The sequence below is a fragment of the Carcharodon carcharias genome, chromosome 15 (genome assembly GCF_017639515.1).
Source record: "Carcharodon carcharias isolate sCarCar2 chromosome 15, sCarCar2.pri, whole genome shotgun sequence".
NCBI classification, from domain to species: Eukaryota; Metazoa; Chordata; class Chondrichthyes; order Lamniformes; family Lamnidae; genus Carcharodon; species Carcharodon carcharias.
Window position 1 is genome coordinate 21,087,780 of NC_054481.1, and position 24,841 is coordinate 21,112,620.

Below are 24,841 nucleotides of genomic sequence, written 5' to 3' on the forward strand. Positions count from 1 at the left end.
AGATAGTATGCACTGCTGCCACCGTGCGTCAGTGATGGAGGGGGTGAATGTTTGTGGAAGGGGTGCCAATCAAGTGAGTTGCTTTGTCCTGGATGGTGTGAAGCTTCTTGAGCTGCACTCATCCAGGCAAGTGGAGAGTATTGCATCATAGTCCTGACTTATGCCTTGTAGATGGTGGACAGACTTTGGGGAGTCGGGAGGTGAGTTACTTGCCACAGGATTCCTAGCTTCTGACCTGCTTGCAGAAGTAATACTGCTACTGTATGAATATCAGATCCACTATATGCCCAGTGGGCTTTTAGTTGGTAGTACGGCTTCATTTGGAAAATACAATCCTGTATCACTGCAGCTTGCCTAAAAACCGACCAGTAGTGTTAGTGTCAAATGTCACCTCGTCGTTTTAAAATTGCTGTCCTTTTAAAGCATGGTCCAATCTCACTGTGTCTTTACCTTGGGGATATCTGCAATCAAGAAGCCTTATTTGATCAATTTTTTGGTGGTAGAGGGAAAAAAAAATTCTTTAACTCTTTCCCCAAACATTCAGATCCAAGCTTCATTTGTGAAATTAAAGAAGCCACACCTTGAATTAGGCATGTCAGCAAAATACTTAAGAAAGCCTGTTATTGGTTCTTCTGATCTTAGGAACAACAAGCAAAAATAGGGTGCCAGTTCCTCACTACTTGGGTTTTTTTTTGGTAAGTGTCGATTATTCCAAATCAAAAAGAGCATACTCCCCTAAAAAATGAAATGACAAAAGAAAGCTCCTGAATATAGTTGTACAATCACCACGTAGCAAACTCGCCTCATCTTTAGCCCAGGATATGTTTCAACAAGCTATGAAGTTGAAAATTCGAATCTGAGTTTTGAGCATTAGCCTTTGTTGCTTACAAAATTATTTAAAGACAATCCCAAACTAATCTCCTAATTCTAAAGAGGTGCTAGTTGTTTTCGCACTCATGGAACCCACACATTCCATGTGTCTGTGCCGGCCGAGAAAGGTAAAATAAAAAACTAGCTGCCCATTCTAATTTCACATTCCAGCACCCGGTCCATAGCCTTGAAGGTTACAGCACTTTAGATGCAGATCCAGGTGCCTTTTAAATGAGTTGAGGGCTTCTGCCTCAACCACCAACCCAGGCAATGAATTCCAGACACCCACTACCCTCTGGGTGAATTGTTAGATCCTTACCTACCTTGCTAAACATACACGTTAACTATTGTATTAATATGGAAAGAAAATCCTATAGAATAAAGCAATTAATAGCTTACTTAATTATTAACAGCATAGTGCAATTATATAGGGCCTTTAACATATGAAACACTGTCAAGTGCTACACAAGACATGATGAGTCAAAATTGGTCACTGATTCATAAAAATGTATTTGCAACTGATATAACATCTATCACACTTATAAAATATGTCACTTAGCTAGGGGAGGATATCACCAAATACTTAATTGTCGTAACCACCTTATGAATAGTGTAGAGCTGACATTTATGACTCTTACATGGAGTGACTAAGATTGAAAACACTGCAGGCAGACGCCACTGATTGACATCACCAGATTCACAGGTTACAACAACCCCTGTCCAACAGTGCATATTTTATTGTACAATGAAGGACAGGAAAAAGACCATGTGGTCCATCCAGCCTATTCCACACAATTGCCTTGTGCCTCCATTGGCCCATGAGTGGTGAGGGATTGGTTTTTGCCCCTTCACTTTGCATACAGTTGCCCACAGCCTTTTAGTGGCTTGTCAGCAGAAGTTTCTTTGAATTTGGCACCCTCTACAGGGAACTTGTGGCATCTGTGCACAGAGCAAGCAACACGGAGGCTTCTCAGCAAATCAGATTGAAGAATTCTTACTGAGCCACGCAGGCAGCAAAGCAGGAAGTAAAAACACTGGAAATATAAATTGCATTTAACTCATTGTACATGGATGGAAATTAAGATTGGGGCTTACACATGGGATTGAAGGAATAAAACCCAGTAGAAAAACAGAAGAAAGTTATCACTGTCGCTGCATCAAAATCCTGGGACTCCCTCCCTAACAGCACTGTGGGTGTACCTACACCATATGAACTGCAGTGGTTCAAGAAGGCAGCTCACCACCACCTTCTCAAGGGCAATTAGGGATGGGCAATAAATGCTGGCCTAGCCAGCGATGCCCACATCCTTTGAATGAATGAATAAAAAAAAACTTACGTAGGTCACTAAATACTCATTTTTGCCTGATTCTACATGCTCTTGCCTTTACAGCCATCTTTAGAGGGAGAATAGTGGGTCGTTACCTCAAGTTCATGCCATAACATTGATTTCTGTGCAGATTCCAACAGCAACCACTGTAAAAGCAGAGCCTGTGGAGGAGCAGGATATCACTGGCAGTAACCTGCAAATTTCCTAATTTAACTGTGCAAATGGGGTCATCAGAAATTGCTGTCAGTTTTATCCAGCTGCTGACAGTTTCGCTATTATTAGTATTAGCAAAATCCAGACCCTCCCCACGGCCCTCGAAAGCCATGTGTTATCCTGCGAGAGATGAAAACGGATAAAAACTCTGGTCAGTTTGGGAAGACTTATCTGGGCAATTTCTCTCCAACCCCCTTAGGTAACTAAAATCGGTCCAGGGGATCAGTCTGGCCCTGAATTGCCAAATGTACCTACTTTTTGTACAAGTTAATGTCCATCTCAGCCAGCTCTTTCTTGAAGTAATTCAGTGAATCAGCCCACAACACAAGACAGCAGCCTACACCAGAGGCCAGCTATTCACTGGGAAAACAACCCCCTCCTGAAATCGAACCTCAGTCTAGCATTATCCAAATTAAAGCTGTGACTCTGCGCCTCCCTAATCAATTTGGTTGAAATAAGCTTTCCACGCATGCACAACCTATTCTCTTCATTAACTGATAAACCTCAATCAAATTTCCCCTTAGCCCACACTTCTCTGAAGTGTCAAGTCCGAGCTCTTTGAGTCTATTTTTATAAATAAGATGATTCAAATTGGGAATCAGTCTATTGACCCTCCTCTGCACACTTTGTGACATGTATTGAACTATTTAGATAATATATCAATGAAAAAGAGTGGTCCTTGTTCACCAGGTTCAGGGTAGGCCAGGGCCCCTGTGCAGTGAACCTCCAGCGCTGGTGCCTCGGTAGAAACACGTGGGAAGACTCGAACAATGCAGCACATTACTGAGGAGTGTCACCTCTACAGACTAAGTGGCAGACTAATCACCTTAAACTCAGCAAACGAGGGGGCAGTCACTTAGCTTCGGGTATTTGGATTCGCTAAACAAATAAAAAGGAAAGACCTATAGCCTTTCATGACCTCAGGATGTCCCAAATGCTTTACAGCCAATGAGGTTCTTTTTGAAGTGTAATCACTGCTGTAATGCAGTAAAAATAGCAGCCAATTTGGGCACAATAAGATCCCATAAACTCCAGTGTGGTAATGACCAGATAATTTCTTTTTGTGATATCGACTGAGGAATAAATATTGTCCAGGACACCGGGCATAACTCCCCAGCTCCTCTTTGCAATAGCGCCATGCGATCCTTTGGATCCATGTAAAGTGGCAGATGGGGTCTCAGTTCAATGTCTCATCTGAAAGACGGCACCTCCAACAGCGCAGCACTCCCTCTGTACTGCTCTGGAGCGTCAGCCTTGATTTTCTTATGCTGAAGTCTTGAGTGGGGACTTGAACCCACGACACTCCAACTGAGAGGCAAGAGTGTCACCAACTGAGCTACAACAGCCAGGATGTTCTGGCTCTGCCATGGCAGGACCACCCCCCCCCCAGCAGATGTGGTGAGCCATTCAAATGTCCACTAACTTCAGTGGGACCAGAAGATCCCGTCGGCAGGAGGGGCTGGAAAATTCCGGCCTATATTTATTTTTGCTCTTCAGTGAGGTGTGACTTGAGATGTAAAGTCATTACAATCTATACACAAATGCAAAAATTATGAAGCCATAATTACAACTTCTTTTGGAAAAGGCTCGAGCAAACTAGTCTCATGGGAAATTATAGTTAGAATTCTGTTACCTGGATAGAGGGCACGGCTGATCATCCCAGGCATTATAATGAAAATCATAGGCAGCATTTTGAGGTAGCTCGCTAGTATAGAGCCACCCTTCGCATGGCTCAGATTCTTTGCAGAAAGCGATCTTTGCACAATAACCTGAGAAAGCAGAAGTATTTTCCATCGATTAACTCACAGCTAAGAACAGGGAGTAGGCCATTCAGTCCCTCGAGCCTGTTCCGCCTGGCTTATCTGCATCTTAACTCCATCCACCTGTCCTCGTTCTGTATCCCTTGGTACTCTCACGCATCAAAAATTATTTATCTCAGTTTTGAACTTTTCAATTGACCCTTCAACCTGGACAGCTTCTTTGGCAGGGGGTGGGAGTAGAGAATTTTGGATTTTGACCACTCTTTGTGTAAGTAAGTTCTTCCTGACTTCCTCCCTGAACAGCCTAGCTCTAATTTTAAGGTTACGCTCCCTTGTTCTGGATCCTCCCGCCAGAGGGAACAATTTATCAACTGAAACACCCCCGTTAGATCAGCTTATATACTCGGTGGAATACAAAGCTAGTCTATGCAGCTAGTCCTTTTAGCCCCAGTATCATTCCTGGTTAATCTGCACTGCATACCTTCCAAGCAGGTGGTTAAACAATACTAAAGGTTCTGCACCATCTAACAATCAGTCTGCTTTCAGAAAAAAACGACTTGTATGGTGGTCTTCAACATTTTTCTGGATTTTGATGTATTAGGTGAGGCGGTGCAGCTCCATGCCAGGAATTGGCAGTTACAAGAGGACACAGTTTTAAGGCAAATGGCAAAAAAAAAACGGAGAGGAGATGAGCAAAGAGAATTTTACTCAGCAAATTATTATAACCTGGAATGCACTTCCTCGGGGGTGGAAGCCGATTCAATAGTAACTTTCTAAAGGGAGCCAAATCTGTAATTTATAAGAAACAAAATTTAGAGGGCGAAGGAGAAAGAGCAGGGGGAATTAGGACTAATCTGGATAGCTCTTTCAGGGAGCTAGCACAGGCTCAATGGTCCCAATGGCCTCCTTCTGTGCTGTATGATGCCAGGCTTTTATGGTAAGCAAAAAATAAATATTTTTCCATGAAGTTACTTCCCATTAAGGTGAAATTATTTTAAATCCTTTGCCGCATCTGTAATATATAAGGTGATTTCCCTCTTTTACTCTTCAGACTATACTAAATGCTCAGGCCTGTTTAATTATGAAATTGGTGACAGGGAGCCAATTAATTTGAGAAAAGGTTCTGATCCACTTACCGTTCCTGAAAATTGTGGCAACTTTCCTTATGACCATTAAAAGATCTATAAAAATGAACTGCTGACCTTCAGCAAAGCAGGAACAGTTTCCTGGGTTTCATACATAACAGTTAAAACGCTTTTTCAGCTACATTGTCATTAGCATTCAGTTGCACACTGGTAAATTGTGACCTTATCTTTCTTTGATCATGAACGTATCATTAAAAAACACAAAATCCTGAAAATTATCTCCAATCTTAACTTGCTGCCCAATTGCCGCTGAGACTCTTGCTAATGGTTCTTTCATTATTGGTTCAATTCGATGAAACCATTCATGTGACGAGAGGATAACAATTTTCTTTGGGTGATAAAATTTTTTGTTATTATATCAGTGGGTATATATTTTTTTAAATGTGGTTGCACTTAGAGTTCACTTTTGATATGCCTTCTTTACTAAAATAAAGTATAAATGCAGCCCAACAGACCCTGGAAGCTGGGGCAATTGAAGATTTCAAGGCTCAGATCGATAGATTTTTATTAGTTAAGATCATCAGGGACATGAAGCAAGGTGGGAAAATTAAATGAATGTGCAGATCAGCCACAATCCTGAAGGTGGGGAACAGACTTGAAGGACTGAATGGCCTCCTCCTGTTCCTAATGTTAACTGTGTTAGCAAGATTAATAACACTCTGGAACTGCACAAAAGTATATTCAGGTTTAAACAGAACCAGGTAGATGGAAGGAAAGAAAACATGACAGGAAGAACTAGCACTTGTATTGTCTCTTCAATATAGAAAATGCCTCAGGGGAGAGAGAATGTATATGGAAATGGATGCTGAGCTGTTGTAGGTGACCGAGGAGAGGTAACCGAAAGGCTGAGGTAGAAAAGATGGATTTTGAGAAGAGTTTTGAAAGGTAAGCAGACAGACAGGTTTGGGGAGGGAGTTCTCAAGAGTAAGGTGGTGGTGGGTGGAAGGGTATGCCCATAACACTGGGGCAAAGGAAGCTGAGCAAACAGGAAAGGGTGGGGGGAGGGGGGGGGGGTGATAGTGGGAGTAAATCCTTTTGCATTTCTGGTTGTAAAACGGAACTTCTGTGCCCAAAATATCAGTCAAAGGCTGCAGATGTGGCTTTGTCTAGCATGCTGTCATTTTCGGAAGAAATGATGACATGGTACATTTTAGTTGATGGGAGTAAAAGTTAAAATAAAATGCAGAGGTTCTGTACATACTAACACTGGAACTTGATTACTCCTATACCAGGTTTGTTTGTGTTATAGGCGTACCTGAGAAAACAAGATCAAGTACACATATCAAACCACCTCATTTCAAACTATCTGATTAACCCATTCAAATTCTATTTCTTTGTTGCAGAGGAACAGATACGCCATTCCCACAAAGCCAACAGCCTCCATGCTGAGGCCGACTGTAGACACTTTGAGTCTTCATTCCCTCCACAGCGTTTCAAGGAGCCCTGATTTGAACAAAAGTAGAAGACTGATGCACAAATCCTTGGGCCTCCCAGGCTCAAGGATGCCACACAAAAATTACCAAAAGGTCATGCCGTACTTGTCGGTGACTAAATTGCATGAACAATTGCATGAACAGAAGGGACCGGGCAGCATAGATTTCACAGCAGGGCTGAGCATGGCTGAATCCAGTAACTGCAGTGGGATCTCGATGGATTCAGAAAATTTCTTCAAGTAGCACAACTACTCCTTTGGTACCCGCCATCTCCAAACCGGCACTGCACAGGAACTTACAAGTGAAGCTGCCATTGACAGAGTTGCACAAATTTCAGACTCAACCCCAAGAGCATTGACCAAGTGATCCACCCTAAACACAGTGAATTGAGCAAGCAACCTTGGGACTAAATAATTAAGCTGCGGACTTTGGGACAGATTAAAAAGAGAAAATGAATGTAAGGTGAAGTATGTTTACATTACCTGATCTGTGCACCAATACCAGGTTGCCAGTATGCTCAATCCAAAGATCATGCCGGTCCATGGGAGATCTCCAGTTACCGGGTCTCTAAACAGATGCATGGCATCTGCCCTGGGGAGATGGCATGTTGTATTGGGAATAATCTTTGTTGGAACTGCCTTGAGGTAAATACTTTCCAGGTTGTGGTATCCTCCGATTTTATTAAAAGCTACAGGAGTGATATAAATAAGAATTTTTAAAATAAATTAAAAACTAATACTATAGTACAGCTGCTAAAATTATTTTTTTTTGTCTATTTTATCTATGGAACCTGTGGATTTATTTGAGGGTTTGGTGCATTAGCCCAGTCGAGCTCTATGTTTTGTATTCGGAGATGCTTATGTGCAATAAATCTCTTCTTTCAAAATGATACGTGAATGAGTTTAATAGACAATCTATCTCTACTGTGTCTCCAAAGATTTATCCATAAGATGTTGGATCAAAAGTCTTCATACTTTTATCTCTGACCCTGCATTCTTTGTCTGTTTAATCCTTGATTGACTGAAAAACTGGGATATTGTTTTTAAAAAATTGTGTTTGAGAAAAACGTTTTCAGATCCAGCTGCGTTTTTCTCCCTCTTTTTTCCCCCACCCCACCCCACCACCGACCCCCCTCAATCACCCCCTCTCCTCCTCATCTTTTTAGGAGCTTAGGAACAAGATATTGCCCATCCCTAATTGTTCCTAAGAAAGTGGTGGTGAGCCGTTTTCTTGAATCGCTGCCATATGTGTGATGTAGGTGCACCCACAGTGCTGTTAGCGAGGGAGTTCCAGGGCAGTGAAGGAACAACAATATAGTTTCCGTTCAGGATGGTGTGTAACTTGGAAGGAAACTTGCAGGTGATGGTGTTCCCAAGCATCTTCTGCCCTTGTTCTTCTAGATGGTAGAAGTCATGGGTTTTGAAGGTGCTGTTGGAGGAGCCTTGGCGAATTGCCTCTACCACTGCAAAAACAGAAATACCTGGAAAAACTCAGCAGGTCTGGCAGCATCAGCGGAGAAGAACAAAGTTGACGTTTCGAGTCCTCATGACCCTTCAACAGAAATAAGTAGAAATAGGAAAGGGGTGAGAAGGGTCATGAGGACTCGAAACGTCAACTTTGTTCTTCTCCGCCAATGCTGCCAGACCTGCTGAGTTTTTCCAGGTATTTCTGTTTTTGTTTTGGATTTCCAGCATCCGCAGTTTTTTGTTTTTATTTTTGCCTCTACCACTGTACCTGCAAGTTTATTCTACACATTGATCACTCCAAATATTCACAGTTCAGCCCCTCTAGCCTGCTCCGCCATTCTATTAGATCATGGCTAATCTGTGCCTCAATTCCCAGCTTTGTTTGATATCGATTAACACCCTTACCTAAGCTCCATTGTGCAAGCATCCACAGCCTTTTGAGGGAGGGAGTTCCAGATTTCTTCCACTGTGTGTGTGAAAAAGTGCTTCCTGATTTTACTCCTAGCACTAATTTTAAGATTATGCCCCCTTTTCTCGGCTGCCCCGACCCAAACAAAAATAGTTTCCCTGTGTCTGTTTTATTGGAGTGCTATCATTTAAAATATCTCAATTAAATCATTCGTTTAGCTTCTAAACCTGGGCAAATTCAAACCTTGTTAATGCAATCTGCTCTCATAATTAAACTCTTCGAGCCCTAGTGGGTGAATCTGAACTGTACCCTGATGAAGGACAGTGTATCTTTCCTGAGGTTTGAATGCTGTGCTCCCAATGGCGTCCTCTGGCCATGCTATTTTCTGTGAATTCAGGGGGAGATGATGGCGTAATGGTAATGTTGCTGGTCTAGTAATCCAGAGGCCCAGGTTAATGCTCTGGGAACACAAGTTCAAATCCCACCATGGCCACTGGTGGAATTTGAATTCATTTAGTAAATCTGGAGGTGAAAGCTAGTCTTAGTAATGGTGACCACAAAACTATCATTGATTGTCATAAAACCCCATCTGGTTCAAGAAAACGGCTGACCACCAGCTTCTTAGGAACAATTAGGGATGGGCAATATTTTGCTAATTTCCTTTTGGGAAAGAAATCTGTTGTTCTTACCTAGTATGGCCTACATGTGACTCCAGACCTATAACAATGTGGTTCACTCTTAACTGCCCTCTGAAATGACCTCACGAGCACTCAATTCAAGAGCAATTAGGGATGGGCAACAAATGCTGGCCTTGCCAGTGATGCCCACATCTTATGAAAGAATATTAAAAAAAAGAGGTGCTTTCATTGGCCAACCATTGGTACATTTCAATGGGGTTGAATGGACAATCTATCTCTTCTTGCTGAGATGCTGTGAAACAGTCAAGCAAGCATCCAATCTGGTAACTGGTAAAACTGGGTCAAACTCCAATCATAACAGATTCAGGGATTTCAACTTACAAACCTTTATCAGGCCTGAAATGAAAGCTATTGTGCTGTTTCATTACAATTGGCCCTCATCCAATCATTTTCTGAAGATTAATCTCTTATTTCTTCAAATGATGTTAATTATGAATGAGAAAGACAATCTATGCATGCATTAAGTGAACTTAATGTCCATTGTTTGAGCATCCTGTTGTTTCTTAAATGATTCCAGTTTTTTAAACATTCGTTCATGGATGTGAACATTGCTCGCAAGATCAGCATTTGTTGCCCATCCCTAATTGCCCTTAAGAAGGTGGTGGTGAGTCACCTTGAATCGCTGCAGTCTATGTGACATAGGCACATCCACAGTGCTGTTAGGGAGGGGGTTCCAGGACAATGAAGGAATGGCAGTATAGTTCCAAATCAGGATTGTGTATGACTTGCAGGAAACATTGGGGGTGTTCCCATGCATCTTTTGCCCTTGTTCTCCTAGGTGGTAGAGGTGATGGGTTTGGAAGGTGCTGTTGGAGGAGCCTTGGCGAATTGCCTCCACTACTCTACCTGCAAGTTTGTTCTACACATCGATCACTCCAAATGTTCACAGCCATTTTGAGTGAAGAAGTTTCTCCTCATCTCAATTGTAAATGGCTGGCCCCTTATCCTGAGACTATAACCCTTGGTTCTAGACTCTCCACCAGGGGAAAGAGCTTCTCAGCATCTTTCTTATAAGATCATTTCTCATTTTTCTAAACTCAATAACAGACCCATTCTACTCAATCACTCCTCATAGGACTGCCCTCTCATCCCAGGAATCGGTCTAGTGAATCTTTGTTGCAACCCTCTAAGGTAAGTATATCCTCCGTGGGTCCAGAAACTAAAACTATACATAGGTGTGGTCTCACCAATGCCTTATGCAATTGCAGTAAGACTTTTTTTATTCTTATACTGCAAGCCCCTTGGAATTAAAATTGGCATACCCATATGCCTTCCTGATTGTATGTTGTGCCAATATGTTAATTTTCTGTAGTTTGTATATAAGGACACCCGTATTCCCCGGTTCTCAGCTGAAAAACCCACCTTTATCTAGTCTTTCCTCATAATTCAGAATTCTGCTACAAGGGATCAGCCTCATGGTTCTTTTCTGCACTGCCTTAAGTGTTTGAATGTCTCTTTTGCTTCTTGGCAACTAGAACTGGATGTAGTATTTAAGATTAGGCCTAACCAGAGCGCTGTATGGTTTGATTACTACCTCACTTATATTCTACTGTTCTGGTTATGTTGTTCAACATCCTATTGGCTTTGTTAAACGATGTTCAGCAAGACCATGTTTAATGTTGAATCTTCTGTCTCTGAGACTCACTCAGTTTCACCTTTAGCATCCTTGGAACATAGGAAATAGGAGCAGGTGTAGGCCATTCGGCCCCTTGAGTCTGCTTCGCCATTCAACTAGATCATGGCTGATCTACCTCAATGCCATGTTCCTGTACAATCCACATATCCCTTGATGTCTTTACTATCCAGAAAACTATTGATCTCTGTCTGGAACATACTCAATGGCTGAGCCTCCACAGCCCTCCAAAGGTAGAGAATTCCAAAAATTTACCACCCTTTGAATGAAGAAATTCCTCCTCCTCATCTCAGTCCTAAATGGCCTACCTCTTATTCTGAGACTGTGTCCCCTGGTTCTAGGCATCACCCCGTCCCCCACCCACCAACCAGGGGAAACATCTTTCCTGCATATTTCTTGTTGAGTCCTGCAAGAGATTTGTATGTTTCAATGAAAGAGCCTCTCATTCTTCTAAACTCTAGAGAATACAGGCCCAGTCTCCTCAATCTCTCCTCATAGGGTAATCCCACCATCCCAGGAATCAGTCTGGTGAACTTTTGTTGCATTCTCTCTATGGCAAGTATATCCTTCCTTAGGTAAGGAGACAAAAACTGTACATAGATGCAGAATGGGGTAGGTTCTAACTAACAGGCAGCCAATTAGCCCAATAGTGCTGGTGGGAGACTGGCCCATTATGAAGGACCAGCTTTAGAGTCACGGTCCGAGAACTGAGAGTGCTAAGTAGAGCCTGAACTGCAACGCACCAGCTCAAGATAAGAGGCCTGGGGGTGGGGGAAATCAAGCCAAACATGCAGGCAGGCAAGTTGGCCCAGGTTAGGGGCCCAATCATGAAGGGCAGAGATGGTGGGGGGTTGGAACCCAGAATGGCTGCAAAGCACTGTATTCTTGCGAAGCCTGGGTGAACTTTTGCACCTTCTGGACTTTTCTAACACAATAAACTGTTTTTGGTCCTTTTTCAGGTCTTGGCAGGTAAAACTGAGCATGGCTTACACAGCATGAGCTCTGCCCAGTCGTTAGCTTTGACCTCAGTGTGACAGAGGGCCCTGTCTTCCATATCAAACACTGCCTGGAACAGGCAACTCTAGCCACTCAATGATAGGCCTCTTTCAGGATGTCATAAGCTGCCAAACCTCCAGGGATACCCTGGAGTCTCCAGCAATTAAAAAATTAATCTTCAGGATACTGTGGTGAGCGACTCTAAGAGAAAAATCATCAGGGTGTTAAACAAATTGTGTTTTTTAAACAATTAGTGGGCAAACAAATTCTTTTATTGTTTATAAAAAAAAATGGACATGCAATGGGGAAACAGCTGCTTGAAAGACAAGTGAAAAAATATCCAATCCGTGCTTTCTAATTAGCAGTGGGAAGGCAGAGTGTCACGGTGATGGATGTGTTGGGTGACCAATGGTGAGGGTGGGGTGATTGGAGGTTGAGTCATGTGGTGACAACTCCAGGAATATGTCCAACCAGAATTGGCAACATCTAACTGGATCAGGAACAGGAAAAGGGATAGTACAGTTCTGCCTTGTGTTATGCCCAGTGAAGGCATGTCCTATTCATATCTTCAAACGTGGACTTTGTTTGTATGGAAGTTTCTGGAACTGTCTTTTTTTTTAAATGGGCACTAACAAGCTGACTAAGATGGCTGCCAAGGGTCAGGTGACATTTGCAAATTCAACACCGCTCAACACTAGCTCAAGCTTCTGGGAAGTTCTTCATTTGAACTAACTTGGATAGGGGCCTCCCATTTGAATGGAAATATCCAGATAGAACCCTGCTGTAGAATTCACATCTGCCATTGTTTGTGGTTTACTCCAAACTCAAAATCAATGGATGTCTCAAAGTTTGCTATATAACAAAACTGCAGAAAACCAGTTAACCATAAGTAGGTGTATAGCAATGCCTTGTAGCTTTAAACCATTCTGGGTGGATAATATAAGTTGATCATGTGACTGAAACTGGCATCTGATACCAAACTCCTATATTATCCCACGAAACAGGCAGTCTGCAAAGAACACTGCAGAATACTAGCTGTTGAACAAGGCAGTAACATATTTTTTAAATAGACGGGTTCTACATCTTAAAAGTCTCCCAGCCTGATTTTGGTTTCAAGTCCACCTGTAAAGAAGCTTGACCTCCTGGTATGGAAACTGTAAGTGCCTAACTTCATGATCTACTAAAGCTTTGTCTCTGTGAGGGAATCCTGCAACAATTCTGATATACAACTCCGGTTATCTAAATCTACCTAGACCAACCCTTCAGAAGTCAAACACCATTTTCAATGGCCCTGCAATGAGTGCTCCTTACAAACTGTTTCTTTGTTTATAATTGATAAAAGTGCACTATTTTCTTGAACTGTAGTTTCCTGTGTGTGTGCATGAGATTGCTGTAGCACTTAGACTTTCATGGTGAATGCGTGAATAAATAATCCTCTTTATTTAAACTCATAAAATCTTGCTGCTATCTTTCATATTAACCACACACTCAGGGGGGCTATGACACATGCACCCATTTTCCAAAATCACACTGATTAGAGCATGTAAAGGAAGGGGTACAAGGGTTTCAATTGTCTCTTGACCCTGCCTGTAACACTTGTTGTTTTCAGGGGGAAAACCTACATACAGCACCCAACCACTTCCACTCAACAAAGGTAGTAAAATCAGTAAAAGTCAGCATCCCATCATGAGTCATGTAAGCAATTTGCTAGCAGTACCTGCAATGGTTAGTATCACTGTTCCGATAATCATGACAACTGTCTGAAGAGTGTCTGTGTAGATAACAGCAGCCAGGCCACCTGAAACCAGAGCAGAAAGGAATGAAATTAAGGATTCCAGTCTTTCACATTTATCATCCCCACACTGCATGACAACATTTGCTTCCACTTTAACAAGTAGATTGGATGTTCCAGCCACAGTAGTTTCACCTTCTTTCATATTGCAAGCTAGACAGTTGTAAGATAAATACATAGACAAGGGATCATGAAGTTAACATGCGAGTTTTAGATTTAAAAATATGGCCTACATGGGGGCTGAGGGGGGTTGCTGGAAGAAGCTGCACCAACATCAACATGTTCTCATCTAAAATTAAGAAAAACTGCACAGTAAGGCAATCAGTATCTAACTGCAATACAGCAGTGACACACATTGACTACACTTCAAAACTGCTTCATTGGTTGCAAAGCACTTTGGGACAGCCTTAGGTCATGAAAGGTGCTATGTAAATGTATGTCTTTCTTTTTGAAGGAGGACGAATTTAGAAATGTTTTGGGTCCGATGAAAAATGAACTGTATTTTCCTCCTCTGATGTTGATAATGAAAGCGCTAAACTGGAACACATGCAATGGTAATGGGTGTTTACCAGAGAGGCAATCTGCTGCCCCCTACTGGTCAAACCTTGCAATGACAGCCACTGACAATAATATACAAGCATCTGTGTAGCCCGAATATACATCAATGGCAAAAGTGCAAAGCACTGATGCATCAAACTGCTTGCAGGATACACTGCCCTTTGACATTGGAAATAGTTTTTTCAAGTCTATCTTAGAGCCATAAAGCACAGAAGGAGACCATTCAGCCCTATTGTGCCTGTGCTGGCTCTTTGAAAGAGTATCCAATTAGTCTCCCCTCCCCTTTGCTCTTTACCCATAGCCCTGCCATTTTTCTTTTTTTGCAAGTATACATCCAACACCTCCCTGCAAACAAAATAAATAAATCCTGAGTAACAGGAAGGGGGCAATAAACTGTGTTCAGTGTCAGCAAAATAAAACCTTGCCTTTTTGAAAGAGATCAGAACAGGTTTCTGAATGTTTGTGTGAAAGATTATCAGGTTAGCCAAGTATAGAATGCTGCATTGGATAGCTACAACTTAGTGGTAAATGTTTGCACTGACCTAGGCAAGGAATGTTAGAACATAGAACACCTCCCAAGACTTTCAATGTTAGCACTAAGCACTCTCAAGTTTGTGATAGACAGCTGCTGAATAAAGCTCCATTGACTGTGCAAAGACAAAAGGCTTTATCCTTTAGAAAAGCATTGCACCAATGTGCATTTTCTATTTCTTCTATCAGATATCCTTGTGGCCTTTGTTCAGCTGCAGTTTTGTGTTGCAAGATCATAATTTAATTGCCCAGTTTAATTTACCATTCAGCCCTTAAACTCAGTATGAGGTGGTTTTCAGAGTCAGTCTGGGCTGGAATTGATTACTGATCACAGAGAGGGATAGACCTTGTGTTAACCCACCAAACCAGCAGTTCCCCTAGCAACACTCTTCTGAACTCTTTACTAACACCTGCATCAGCATTGCTCAAATACCAATCAATGTGCTAGCATTTGCTGACAAAAATCTGCACGGATTCCTAGCCAGATAAAGCTCCATCGACTGTGCAAAGACAAAAGGCTTTATCCTTTAGAAAAGCATTGCACCAATGTGGGTTTTCTATTTCTTCTATCAGATATCCTTGTGGTCTTTGTTCAGCTGCAGTTTTGTGTTGCAAGTTCCTAGCCAGACCTCCCCACATGTCCCAGGGTCTGGCCAAGGATTGTAGTATTCTGGATTACTAGTCTAGTGGCACTACCACTCCATCACCAAGTCCCCATTTCATTGGTTGTGAAATGCTTTGGGATATCCTGATGTCACGAATGGTGCTAGGTAAATGCTGAACTTTTGTTCTTTCTTCCTAACTACAACATCCCAAAGCTGGACACACAGAAGTAGAAAGACTGAGCGATTGAACAAGTGGTTGGAGAATTTGTGTAGGAGGGAGGGCATTAGATTTCTGAGGCATTGGGACTGGTTCTGAGGTGTGTGGGACCTGTACAAGATGGACGCTTTGCACCACAGCAGGACTGGGACTAACATTCTTGCAGGGAGATCTGCTAGTGCTGTTAGAGAGTGTTTAAACTGGATTGGCAGGGGGATGGGAACCTGAAGGGGAGTTCAGATTGGAGGAAAGCAAATTGGTATCCGGAAGCAGAAATGTAGTAGGTGAAATTAGAAGGCAGTTGAAGTAAAGCCAAGCATCAAATAGGATCAGAATGCAGAATAATGTAAACAGACAAAGTAAGGGCACTCTGAATACATACAACATTTGCAACAGGGTAAATGATTTGAAGGCACAAATAGAGGTAAATGGGTATAATTTAATTGCCGTTACAGAGTTGTGGTACAGTGTGACCGAGATTGGGAAGTGAATATTTAAGGATATTTGTCATTTGGGAAGGATGGGCAGAAAGGAAAGGTGGTGGGGTAGTGCTGTTAATAAGGAATAAGATCAGTATTTTGGTGAGAGAGGATCCTGGATCGAAGGATCAAGATGTAGAATCAGTTTTGGTGAAGCTAAAAAATAGAAAGGGAAGTTGTTCATAGGCCGCTAAATTGTAGTAACGTTGGGCACAGTATAAATCAGGAAATTAGAACTGCATTTAATATGGATAATACAGTAATAATGGGCAACTTCAATTTACATAGAGACTGGGTAGCCTAGCTAGCACTAATGCTGTACAGGATGACTTCCTGGAGTGCATATAAGGTAGGTTTCTGGAGCAGTACGTAGAAGATTTAGTAATATGTAATGAGAAAGGGCTAATTAATAACCTACCTGTAAAGAAGACTTTAGGAAATAGTGACCATAATTATGTTAGAATTTTACATTAGGTTTGAAAGTGATGTAGTTCATTCTAAATCTAGAGTCTTAAATTTGAACAAAGGAAACTATGAAGGAAAAGGGGCAAGTTAGCCATGGTGGATTAGGAAAATATACAAACAAATTTGACAGGAGACAGGCAATGGTTAGTATTTAAAGAATTAATACACAGCTTGAAAATGTGCTTGTGAGCTAATGAATTACTCAAGAATCTAGGGAGAAGGAATCTCGGAAGGCAAGATTGAAACCCTGTGAGGTGGGTCATTGTTAAAGCTGTCCTAGTGGGAGATACATTTGGAGAGAGTTCCAAGCCAAGGCAGGATCTTCAAAGGTGGCGATTGGAAAGACGAAGAGACGAGAAAGCCAAAGTCTCAGTGAGATTGGTTGACTCAGTGGGACTAATGTCTGGGTGATTTCTTGGGAAATCTATGGACTCTGCTTGGTTGCATCTGTCACTTACTCAGTGGTCGAGCACACCACGCTACAGTTTGCCTGTTAATTCACCTGTACCTCAAACTTACACTGAATATTAGAGCATAAAATTCATATTGTAAATTGTTTTATCTTTCTGAACTTGGTATAGTAAGTTTTATTTTTGCTAGTTCAAAACCTGTGGAATCTTGTGGATCTATTCCAAAGCAGGTGTCTTGAAACTTTATTTACTTTAAACAAAATATTATTGGTTCCTAGCCAGACCTCCCCACACTTCCCAGGGCCTGGCCAAGGATTGTAGTATTCTGGATTACTAGTCTATTGGCACTACCACTCCATCACCAAGTCCCCATTTCATTGGTTGTGAAATGCTTTGGGATATCCTGATGTCATGAATGGTGCTAGGTAAATGCTGAACTTTTAAAATTTCTTTCCTAACTCCCTAAAACCTGCTTTCAGGGCCTCATGCAACTTCCCTACCTATGCCATTGGCACCAATGTGGACCATGACCTCTGGCTGTTCACCCTCCCCAGAGGAATGTCCTGCAGCTTGGTGACATCCTTGACCCTGACACCAGGGAGGCAGACTGTGGCATCCTGGAGTCACATCTGTGGCCTCAGAAATGCCTGCCTGTTCCCCTAACTAACGAATCCCCTATCACTATTGCTCTTCCACTCATTTTACTCCCCTCCTGTGCAGCTGAGCTACCTGTGGTGCCACGGACTTGCCTATTGCTGCATACCTCTGAGGAACCATTGACTTCACCAGTATCCAAAATGGAAAACCGATCAGCAAACAAGATAAACTCAGGAGAGTACTGCAGTACCTGCCTGATTCTCTTAGACTGCCTGGTGGTCACCCATTCCCCCTCTGCCAGTATGCTGCTAACCTGCAGCGTCACCACCTCCCTAAACATGCTATCGACATAGTTTCTGCCTCGTAGATGCACCACAATGACTCCAGCTCCTGCTCGAGTTTGAAACCCAGAGCCCAGGCTTCTGCAGCTGATGAATCTTGGTGCAGATGTGTCTGTCTAGGACACATGGTGCATCCATGACTTCCCACATGCCACAGGATGCCCTTAATACCCTTACCTACCTGAAATTTATGTAAGTAAGCCTACTTTCTGTTTCTGGCATAAACACAACTTAAAGCCAACAACAACTTGAATTTATACAGTGACTTTAATACAGTGAAACAGCCGAAAGTGCTTCACAGCAGCATTAACAAACAAAAGTTGATACAGAGAAAAGGTGTTATTCGGGAGGATGTTCAAAAGCTTGGTCAAAAAGATGGGTTTTTAAGGGTCTTCTTAGAGGAAGAAAGAGAGTTGGTGAGGCAGAAAGGTTTGGGAAGGGAATTCCAGAGCTTGGGGCCTAGACAATTGAAGGCTTGGCCACAAATCAGGGATTCACAAGAGGCTAGAATTTGAGGCACATGGATATCTCAAAGGGTAGGTTGTGAGTTGTAGGAGATTATAGAGATGGGGTGAGGTGGGGCAAAGTCAAGGAGCAATTTGAAAATATGAGTGAGGATTTTAAAATTAAAAGCTTGCTTGGCTGGGAGTCAGTGGTGGTCAGCGAGCACCGGGGTGATAGGGGAATGGGACTTGGTGCAAGTGAGACACATGCAGCAGAGTTTTGCATGGCCTGAAGTTTATGAAGAGTAGGATGTGGGAGGCCAGCCAGGGGTTAGTTGCAAAAGTGAAGTTTAATGAAGGCATGGATGAGGATTTTAGCAGAGGTTGAGCTGAGCCAGGGGTGGAGTCGGGTGATATTTTGGAGGTGGAAATAGATGATCTTAGTGATAGTGTGAAAATCTGATTGAAAGCTCATCTCGGGGGTTCAATTTGACACCGAGGTTGCAAACAGCCTGGCTCAGCTTCAGACGGTTGCCAGGAAGACGGATAGAGTCAGTGGCTAAGGAACAAAGTTTATGGCAGGGACCAAAGACAATTGTTTCAGTATTTCCTATAAGGTTGCTTAATTGCTGGTGTGGGGCCTGTTCTAACAATTTTCTATGGAAAGCTCCAGGCTACTAATAGCCTAGATAATTGAACTCCTGACAAACAAATTTTCATTACTGACATACAAGGCAACAATGTGGGAGGATGACTGATTGGCATCCTTCCACCTACGAGAGACTTGTTTTTAATGCCCATCCCTAGTTGCCCATGAGAAGGTGGTGGTGAGCTGCCTTCTTGAACCAATGCAGCCCATCTGGTGTAGGTACACCCACAGTGCTGTTAGATAGGGAGTTCCAGGATTTTGACCCAGCAACAGCGAAGGAACGGCGATATACTTTCAAGTCAGGATGGTGAGTGACTTCGAGGGGAACTTTCAGTTGGTGGTGTTCCCAACTATCTGCTGCCCTTGTCCTTCTAGGTGGTAGTAGTCATGGGTTTGGAAGGTGCTGTCTAAGGAGCCTTGGTGAATTCCTGCAGTGCATCTTGTAGATGGTACACACTGCTGCTACTGTGCGTCGGTGGTGGAGGGAGTGAATGTTTGTGGGTGTGGTGCCAATCAAGTGGGCACTTTGTCCTGGACAGTGTGAAGCTTCTTGAGTGTTGTTGGAGCTGCACTCATCCAGGCAAGTGGGGCGTATTCCATCACACTCCTGAATTGTGCCTTGTAGATGGTGGACAGGCTTTGGGGAGTAAGGAGGTGAGTTACTCATCACAGGATTCCCAGCCTCTGACCTGCTCTTGTAGCCACAGTATTTATATGGCTAGTCCAGTTCAATTTCTGGTCAATGGTAAGCCCCCAGGATGTTGCTAGTGGGGGATTCAGTGATGATAATGCCATTGAATGTCAAGGGGCAATGGTTAGATTCTATCTTGTTGGAGATGGTCATTGCCTGGCACTTGTGTGGCATGAATGTTACTTGCCACTTGTCAGTCCAAGCCTGGATATTGTCCAGGTTTCGTTGCATTTGAACATGGACTGCTTCAGTATCTGAGGAGTCGTGAATGGTGCTGAACATTGTGCAATCATCAGTAAACATCCCCACTTCTGACCTTATGGAAGGAAGGTCATTGATGAAGCAGCTGAAGATGGTTGGATCGAGAACACTATCTTGAGGAACTACTGCAGTGATATCCTGGAGTTGACTGACCTCCAACAACCACAACCATCTTCCTTTATGCTAGGTATGACTCCAACCAGTGGAGAGGTTTCCCCCTGATTGCCATTGATTCCAGTTTTGCACAGGCTCCTTGATGCCACACTCTGTCAAATGCTGCCTTGATGACAAGGGCAGTCACTCTCTCCGCACCTCGGGAGTTCATCACTTTTGTCCATGTTTGAACCAAGGCTGTAATGAGGTCAGGAGCTAAGTGGCCCTGGCGGAACCCAATCAGGGTGTCAGTGAGCAGGTTATTGCTAAGCAAGTGCTGCTTTATAGCAGTGTTGATGACCCCTTCCATTACTTTACTGATTATGGAGAGTAGACTGATGGGGCGGTAATTGACCGGTTTGGATTTGTCCTGCTTTTTGTGTACAGGACATACTTGGGCAATTTTTCATATAGCCGGGTAAATGCCAGTGTTGTAGCTGTACTGGAACAGCTTGGCTAGGGGTGTGGCATGTTGTGGAAAACAAGTCTTCAGTACTATTGCTGGAATATTGTCAGGGCCCATAGCCTTTGCAGTATCCAGTGCCTTCAGCCATTTCTTGATTTCACGTGGAGCGAATCAAATTGGCTAAAGACTAGCATCTGTGATGCTGGGGACCTCTGGGGGGGGTGGTGGGTGGGGGGCTGAGATGGATTATCCATTCTGCAAATTGCAAATGCTTCAGCCTTATCTTTTGCACTGATGTGCTGGGCTCCCCCAATCATTGAGGATGGGGATATTTGTGGAACCTCCTCCTCCACCAAGTTGTTTAATTATCCACCACCGTTCACGACTGGATGTGACATGACTGCAGAGCTTAGGTCTGATCCATCGGTTGTGGGATCGCTTAGCAATTACAGGAATGCAGCCTCAGAACTTTGGTAAGATCAGATGAGATCATCTGCTGCACTTCTTTTGATGGCTGAACAAGCTGATTCTTGGACAAGCCGATTCTGGAAGGGAAAAGGCCGGGATATTCCGGCTCCGCCATGGCAGGACCGGTTGTGGGGGATTCCTCAGACCAGCCAAAAGTCCATTGACTTTCGGCAGGGCTGGACGATCCTGGCGGTGGGCTGGGTCGGAAAATCCCACCCAAAGTCTGCCACATATGCCACACATGAAATTGTCCCTTGCCAGCTGTGCGGCATAATCTCTGCTGACACCTCGTTTGCAGGGCTAACATCTGCTTCACAGCTTCCGAAATCACATGTCCTCGGCGCAGTGAACCCCTACAACGCAGCTGTCACTATTTGCATCGATCGTCAGCTAGAGGTTCCAACTTGTCACGATTGATATTGAGGTATTTTATATCTCTTTCGACAGCATCCTTGAACCAAAGCTTTGGGAACCCTGCTGGGTCTCTTGGCACCGGCTACCTCCTTGTATACTATATCCTTACAGGTGCAGCCATCTTTCCAACCTGTGCAAATGCCCAAGCCAGTGAACCCTTCTTTGCTTGATTAGTGCTAGCATGCTTGTTACGTTTGCCTTAGAAAGGACTGCTTCATTGGTGATTTTCTGTGAGATGCCGAGGATGCTTCATAGACACTGGGGGTGGAAGTCATTGAGCCTTTTTTTTCTTGGTGGGTGTAAGTTGTCCAGGCTTCACTGCATACAGAAATGTACTGAGGGTACAGGCCTTGCGGGTAAGCGTCTTGATCCTCTGGGTCTGTTTGTTGTTTTTCCAGGCCCATTTAATTAGTCAGCCAAAGTCGGGATTGCTTTTCCAAAGCGTGTACTGAGCACTCTGTTAAGAGGCAGGTTGTCTTTCATCATAGATCCAAGGTAGCAGATTTGCTGACAGCTTCCAGTCGTGTCTGGTTGAATCTGATCACAGGTGGGGAAATAACACCCTGCCCCATAACTACAGCTTTCTTGACACTGATGGTGAGGGAGAAAATGACACAAGCGTGACTGTATCAATAAGCACTTCACTCCAGGACCTCCCAAACCGGGGGTTGTGATCCTGGGGTCACAAGATGAGATTCTGTGGTTGTGAGCTCGGCAGCATCAATGGCTGCCATGGAGCTCCGACTCAATGTTAACAGCTGCGAGGCCCCTTTAAATCCTCGCTCTTTTTAGTGGTAGGAATGACATAACGGCAAATGCTTGAGGTTGGATTCCTGCTCCAAAAAAAGCAACGGAAAAGGTAAGTTTTTAAAAATATGTGAAAAATTCTGTGGAAAACGCTGCATTTCCCCACCTTAAGAGATCTCATGTGGCTTTGTGTCAAATTGTGTCTGATAATGCCTCTGAAGCGTTTTGGGACATTTTATTACATAAGAGATGTTATATAAATCCCAAGTTGTTGTGAGGGGAAGTGGGTTGCAGGAATATGATGAAACATTCTCTTCTAATCAGTAATTCAACAGAATTTATTGATACGTGTGTAGAATTCCATAGGCAGATTCGAATTCATAATGAGCAATTGATCTTGTTCATTGTGTAGTGAATACTTGGAGATCATTTTCGGTTAGAAACTGCTAGTTGTAGTGTAAAAGTAGCAAGGGCCGGCTTTGTTTTGCTGTCCAATTGTGAAGCAGTGATTCAGTGCAACTGTTTTTCTGGCTGGGTTCTGGTTGAATGGAGATATTGAAAAAACCGAAGGTAGTTTTATATCTTGAAAGTGTTCCGCCTGTAGTGGTTAGGATCTGGAATGTATGGCCTGAAAAGTTGGTGGGAGAAGATTCAATAGTCACTTTTAAAAGGTAAATGGTTACAGGTATAGATTTGAAAAGGAGGAAAAAAAATCGTGGGGCTATGGGGGACCACAGAAGTGGAACAATCGTATAGCTCTTTCAAAGAGCTGGCACAGACACAATGGGCCAAATGTCCTCTTTCAGTGCTATTTGATTCTACAATACTCCAGAGCCCACAGCACAGAAACAGGTCATTCAACAATTAGAAGGTACATTTATAGTACACCTTTAAAAGCCCAAGAGATTTATGCTGGTGTTTATACTCCAAATGAACCTTCTTCCATTCTAATTACTTCTTTGCTCCCATGTTTCCCCATTCTCTTCTTCCTCAAGTGAGAAGGTAAGAAATAGGAACAGGAGTAGGCAATATGCTTTCTCAAACCTACTCTACCATTTGATAAGATCATGGTTGAGCCTTCACCTCGACCCTACTTTCCCACCTGATCCCCATATTTATCGGTTCCCTTAGATTCCAAAAATACATTGATGACACATTCCAAAGATTTGTCACTATCAGCAGTCCTTTGATTTGAGCATGACGGCTCCTCAGGGTCATGTGTTTCTGCCATGGGTCTTCAAACAAAATCAACTTAGATGGACTGGACACTGTGTCTGGATGGCCAAAAACCGTCTCCCCCGGTCCTGTTGTCTCTCTCAAATAGACAACCTTCCAGGGGAGGACAAAGAAAACGCTTCAAAGATGCTATGATTCCTTCCTTGGAGTGCGGCAGCACTGATCTTCATGACTGGGAGCTGCTTGCTACCCCCGCAATCATTCAGAATGGTGACAACTTGTCCTTCAAGTTACATCACGCTTTGAGTCACAGGGTCTTAATGATAAGGCAGAGAAGGAAAAAAAGAGAAAACAAATCCTGCACTTCAGATCCCACTACCTCATGGGGCTTCCTGCCCCATGTGCCCAAAGATCTGTGGGGCTAGAGTTGGCCTGTTCAGTCCAAAGACTCACAATTATCTGAAGAAATTTCCTCTCATCTCCCTCCATGTGTGGCCTTCTTCTTATCCTGAGACTAACTGTCATATATACATGTAATTCAAGTGAGCCTTTGGGACTTGAGTCAGCTAACTCCTGCTAGAGCAGCCATTTCAAATTGGCATGTCTGGTTGCATGCCAGAATTGCCTGAATCTATGAATGATTCAGCTATTTGTCTCCATCTGATAAAGATGTTGATAACTAACCCGCTTCTCTTCAAGGGAATTCATCAAGACATCATTCAAATGAGTTATTAGTATAGATCTGCTGAGAGTTAGAAAAGAGTTAAAAAAAAAGAGAAGGAACTTAGTATCATATATCTAAGCATCTCCAGTTCAATTTCCTATCAGTTGGAACTTAAAGCAATAATCCCCTGTGGGTAAAATGGAAAGAAAATTGCACAATGGGATCATGTTTTACACAATTAGATTTATCCACCCTGAAAACAAATATTCAGCTCAAGTGGAGTTAAAATTTTTAAACAGCAAATGCAGGTTGCATAGAACATGATAACAGGCATGGTTAGTTGATTGTTTCCTTTCCAACGAAGATCAAGAACAGAGTAACACACCTGGTCAGTCAGGTAAAAGGTATGGGAAAGGAGCCAGAGGTAGAAACCTTTCTCATCTCAAGGTCAGAGCTAGTGAGATGCAGAGGGATTGTTAACCAGAAACCATTAACCAACACAGTGTGACATGCCTTTATTCCCGTACAACAAGAAAAGGGGGTTAGCTATCCTGCAACACTCAGTTTGTTTGAGCTAACAACTTTTGAATATTTTGGATGTGCCAATGTTTTCCAACAAAAATAATTGTTGTCCTCAAAGGACAGGCATTAGTAAAATTAGAAACAAGCTTTTACAAATTGCCAAAATGTTTTTGTTAGCTTTCCACAGTGACATTGGTAGTGACTTTCAGCCTAGACTTAATCAATAGCATTTTTGCCTCTGAGGTTGTGAGTTCAAGTTACAGTCTAGTGTCTAGAGCACAACATACAAGCTGACACTTCC

General features: G+C 43.0%; 2 protein-coding genes across 5 annotated transcripts in view; one reads left to right on the forward strand and one right to left on the reverse strand.

Annotated features, from left to right (window-relative positions):
- The window catches only part of LOC121288075 (protein FAM83G-like), a 39,684-nt gene extending 32,046 nt beyond the window's left edge, over positions 1-7,638 (forward strand). The window contains exon 5 of the mRNA XM_041206374.1: positions 6,660-7,638. Coding sequence (XP_041062308.1) covers positions 6,660-6,992 — 333 coding nt within the window. The 3' untranslated portion in view covers positions 6,993-7,638. The remainder of the gene's footprint in view (positions 1-6,659) is intronic.
- slc5a10 (solute carrier family 5 member 10) overlaps positions 1-24,841 on the reverse strand; it is a 152,425-nt gene that overhangs the window by 68,576 nt on the left and 59,008 nt on the right. For all 4 annotated transcript variants that reach the window (XM_041206378.1, XM_041206377.1, XM_041206376.1 and 1 more), the window contains 3 exons: positions 13,669-13,749; positions 7,232-7,437; positions 4,045-4,180 (listed from right to left, as the gene is read on the reverse strand). In XM_041206378.1, coding sequence (XP_041062312.1) covers positions 4,045-4,180; positions 7,232-7,437; positions 13,669-13,749 — 423 coding nt within the window. The remainder of the gene's footprint in view (positions 1-4,044; positions 4,181-7,231; positions 7,438-13,668; positions 13,750-24,841) is intronic.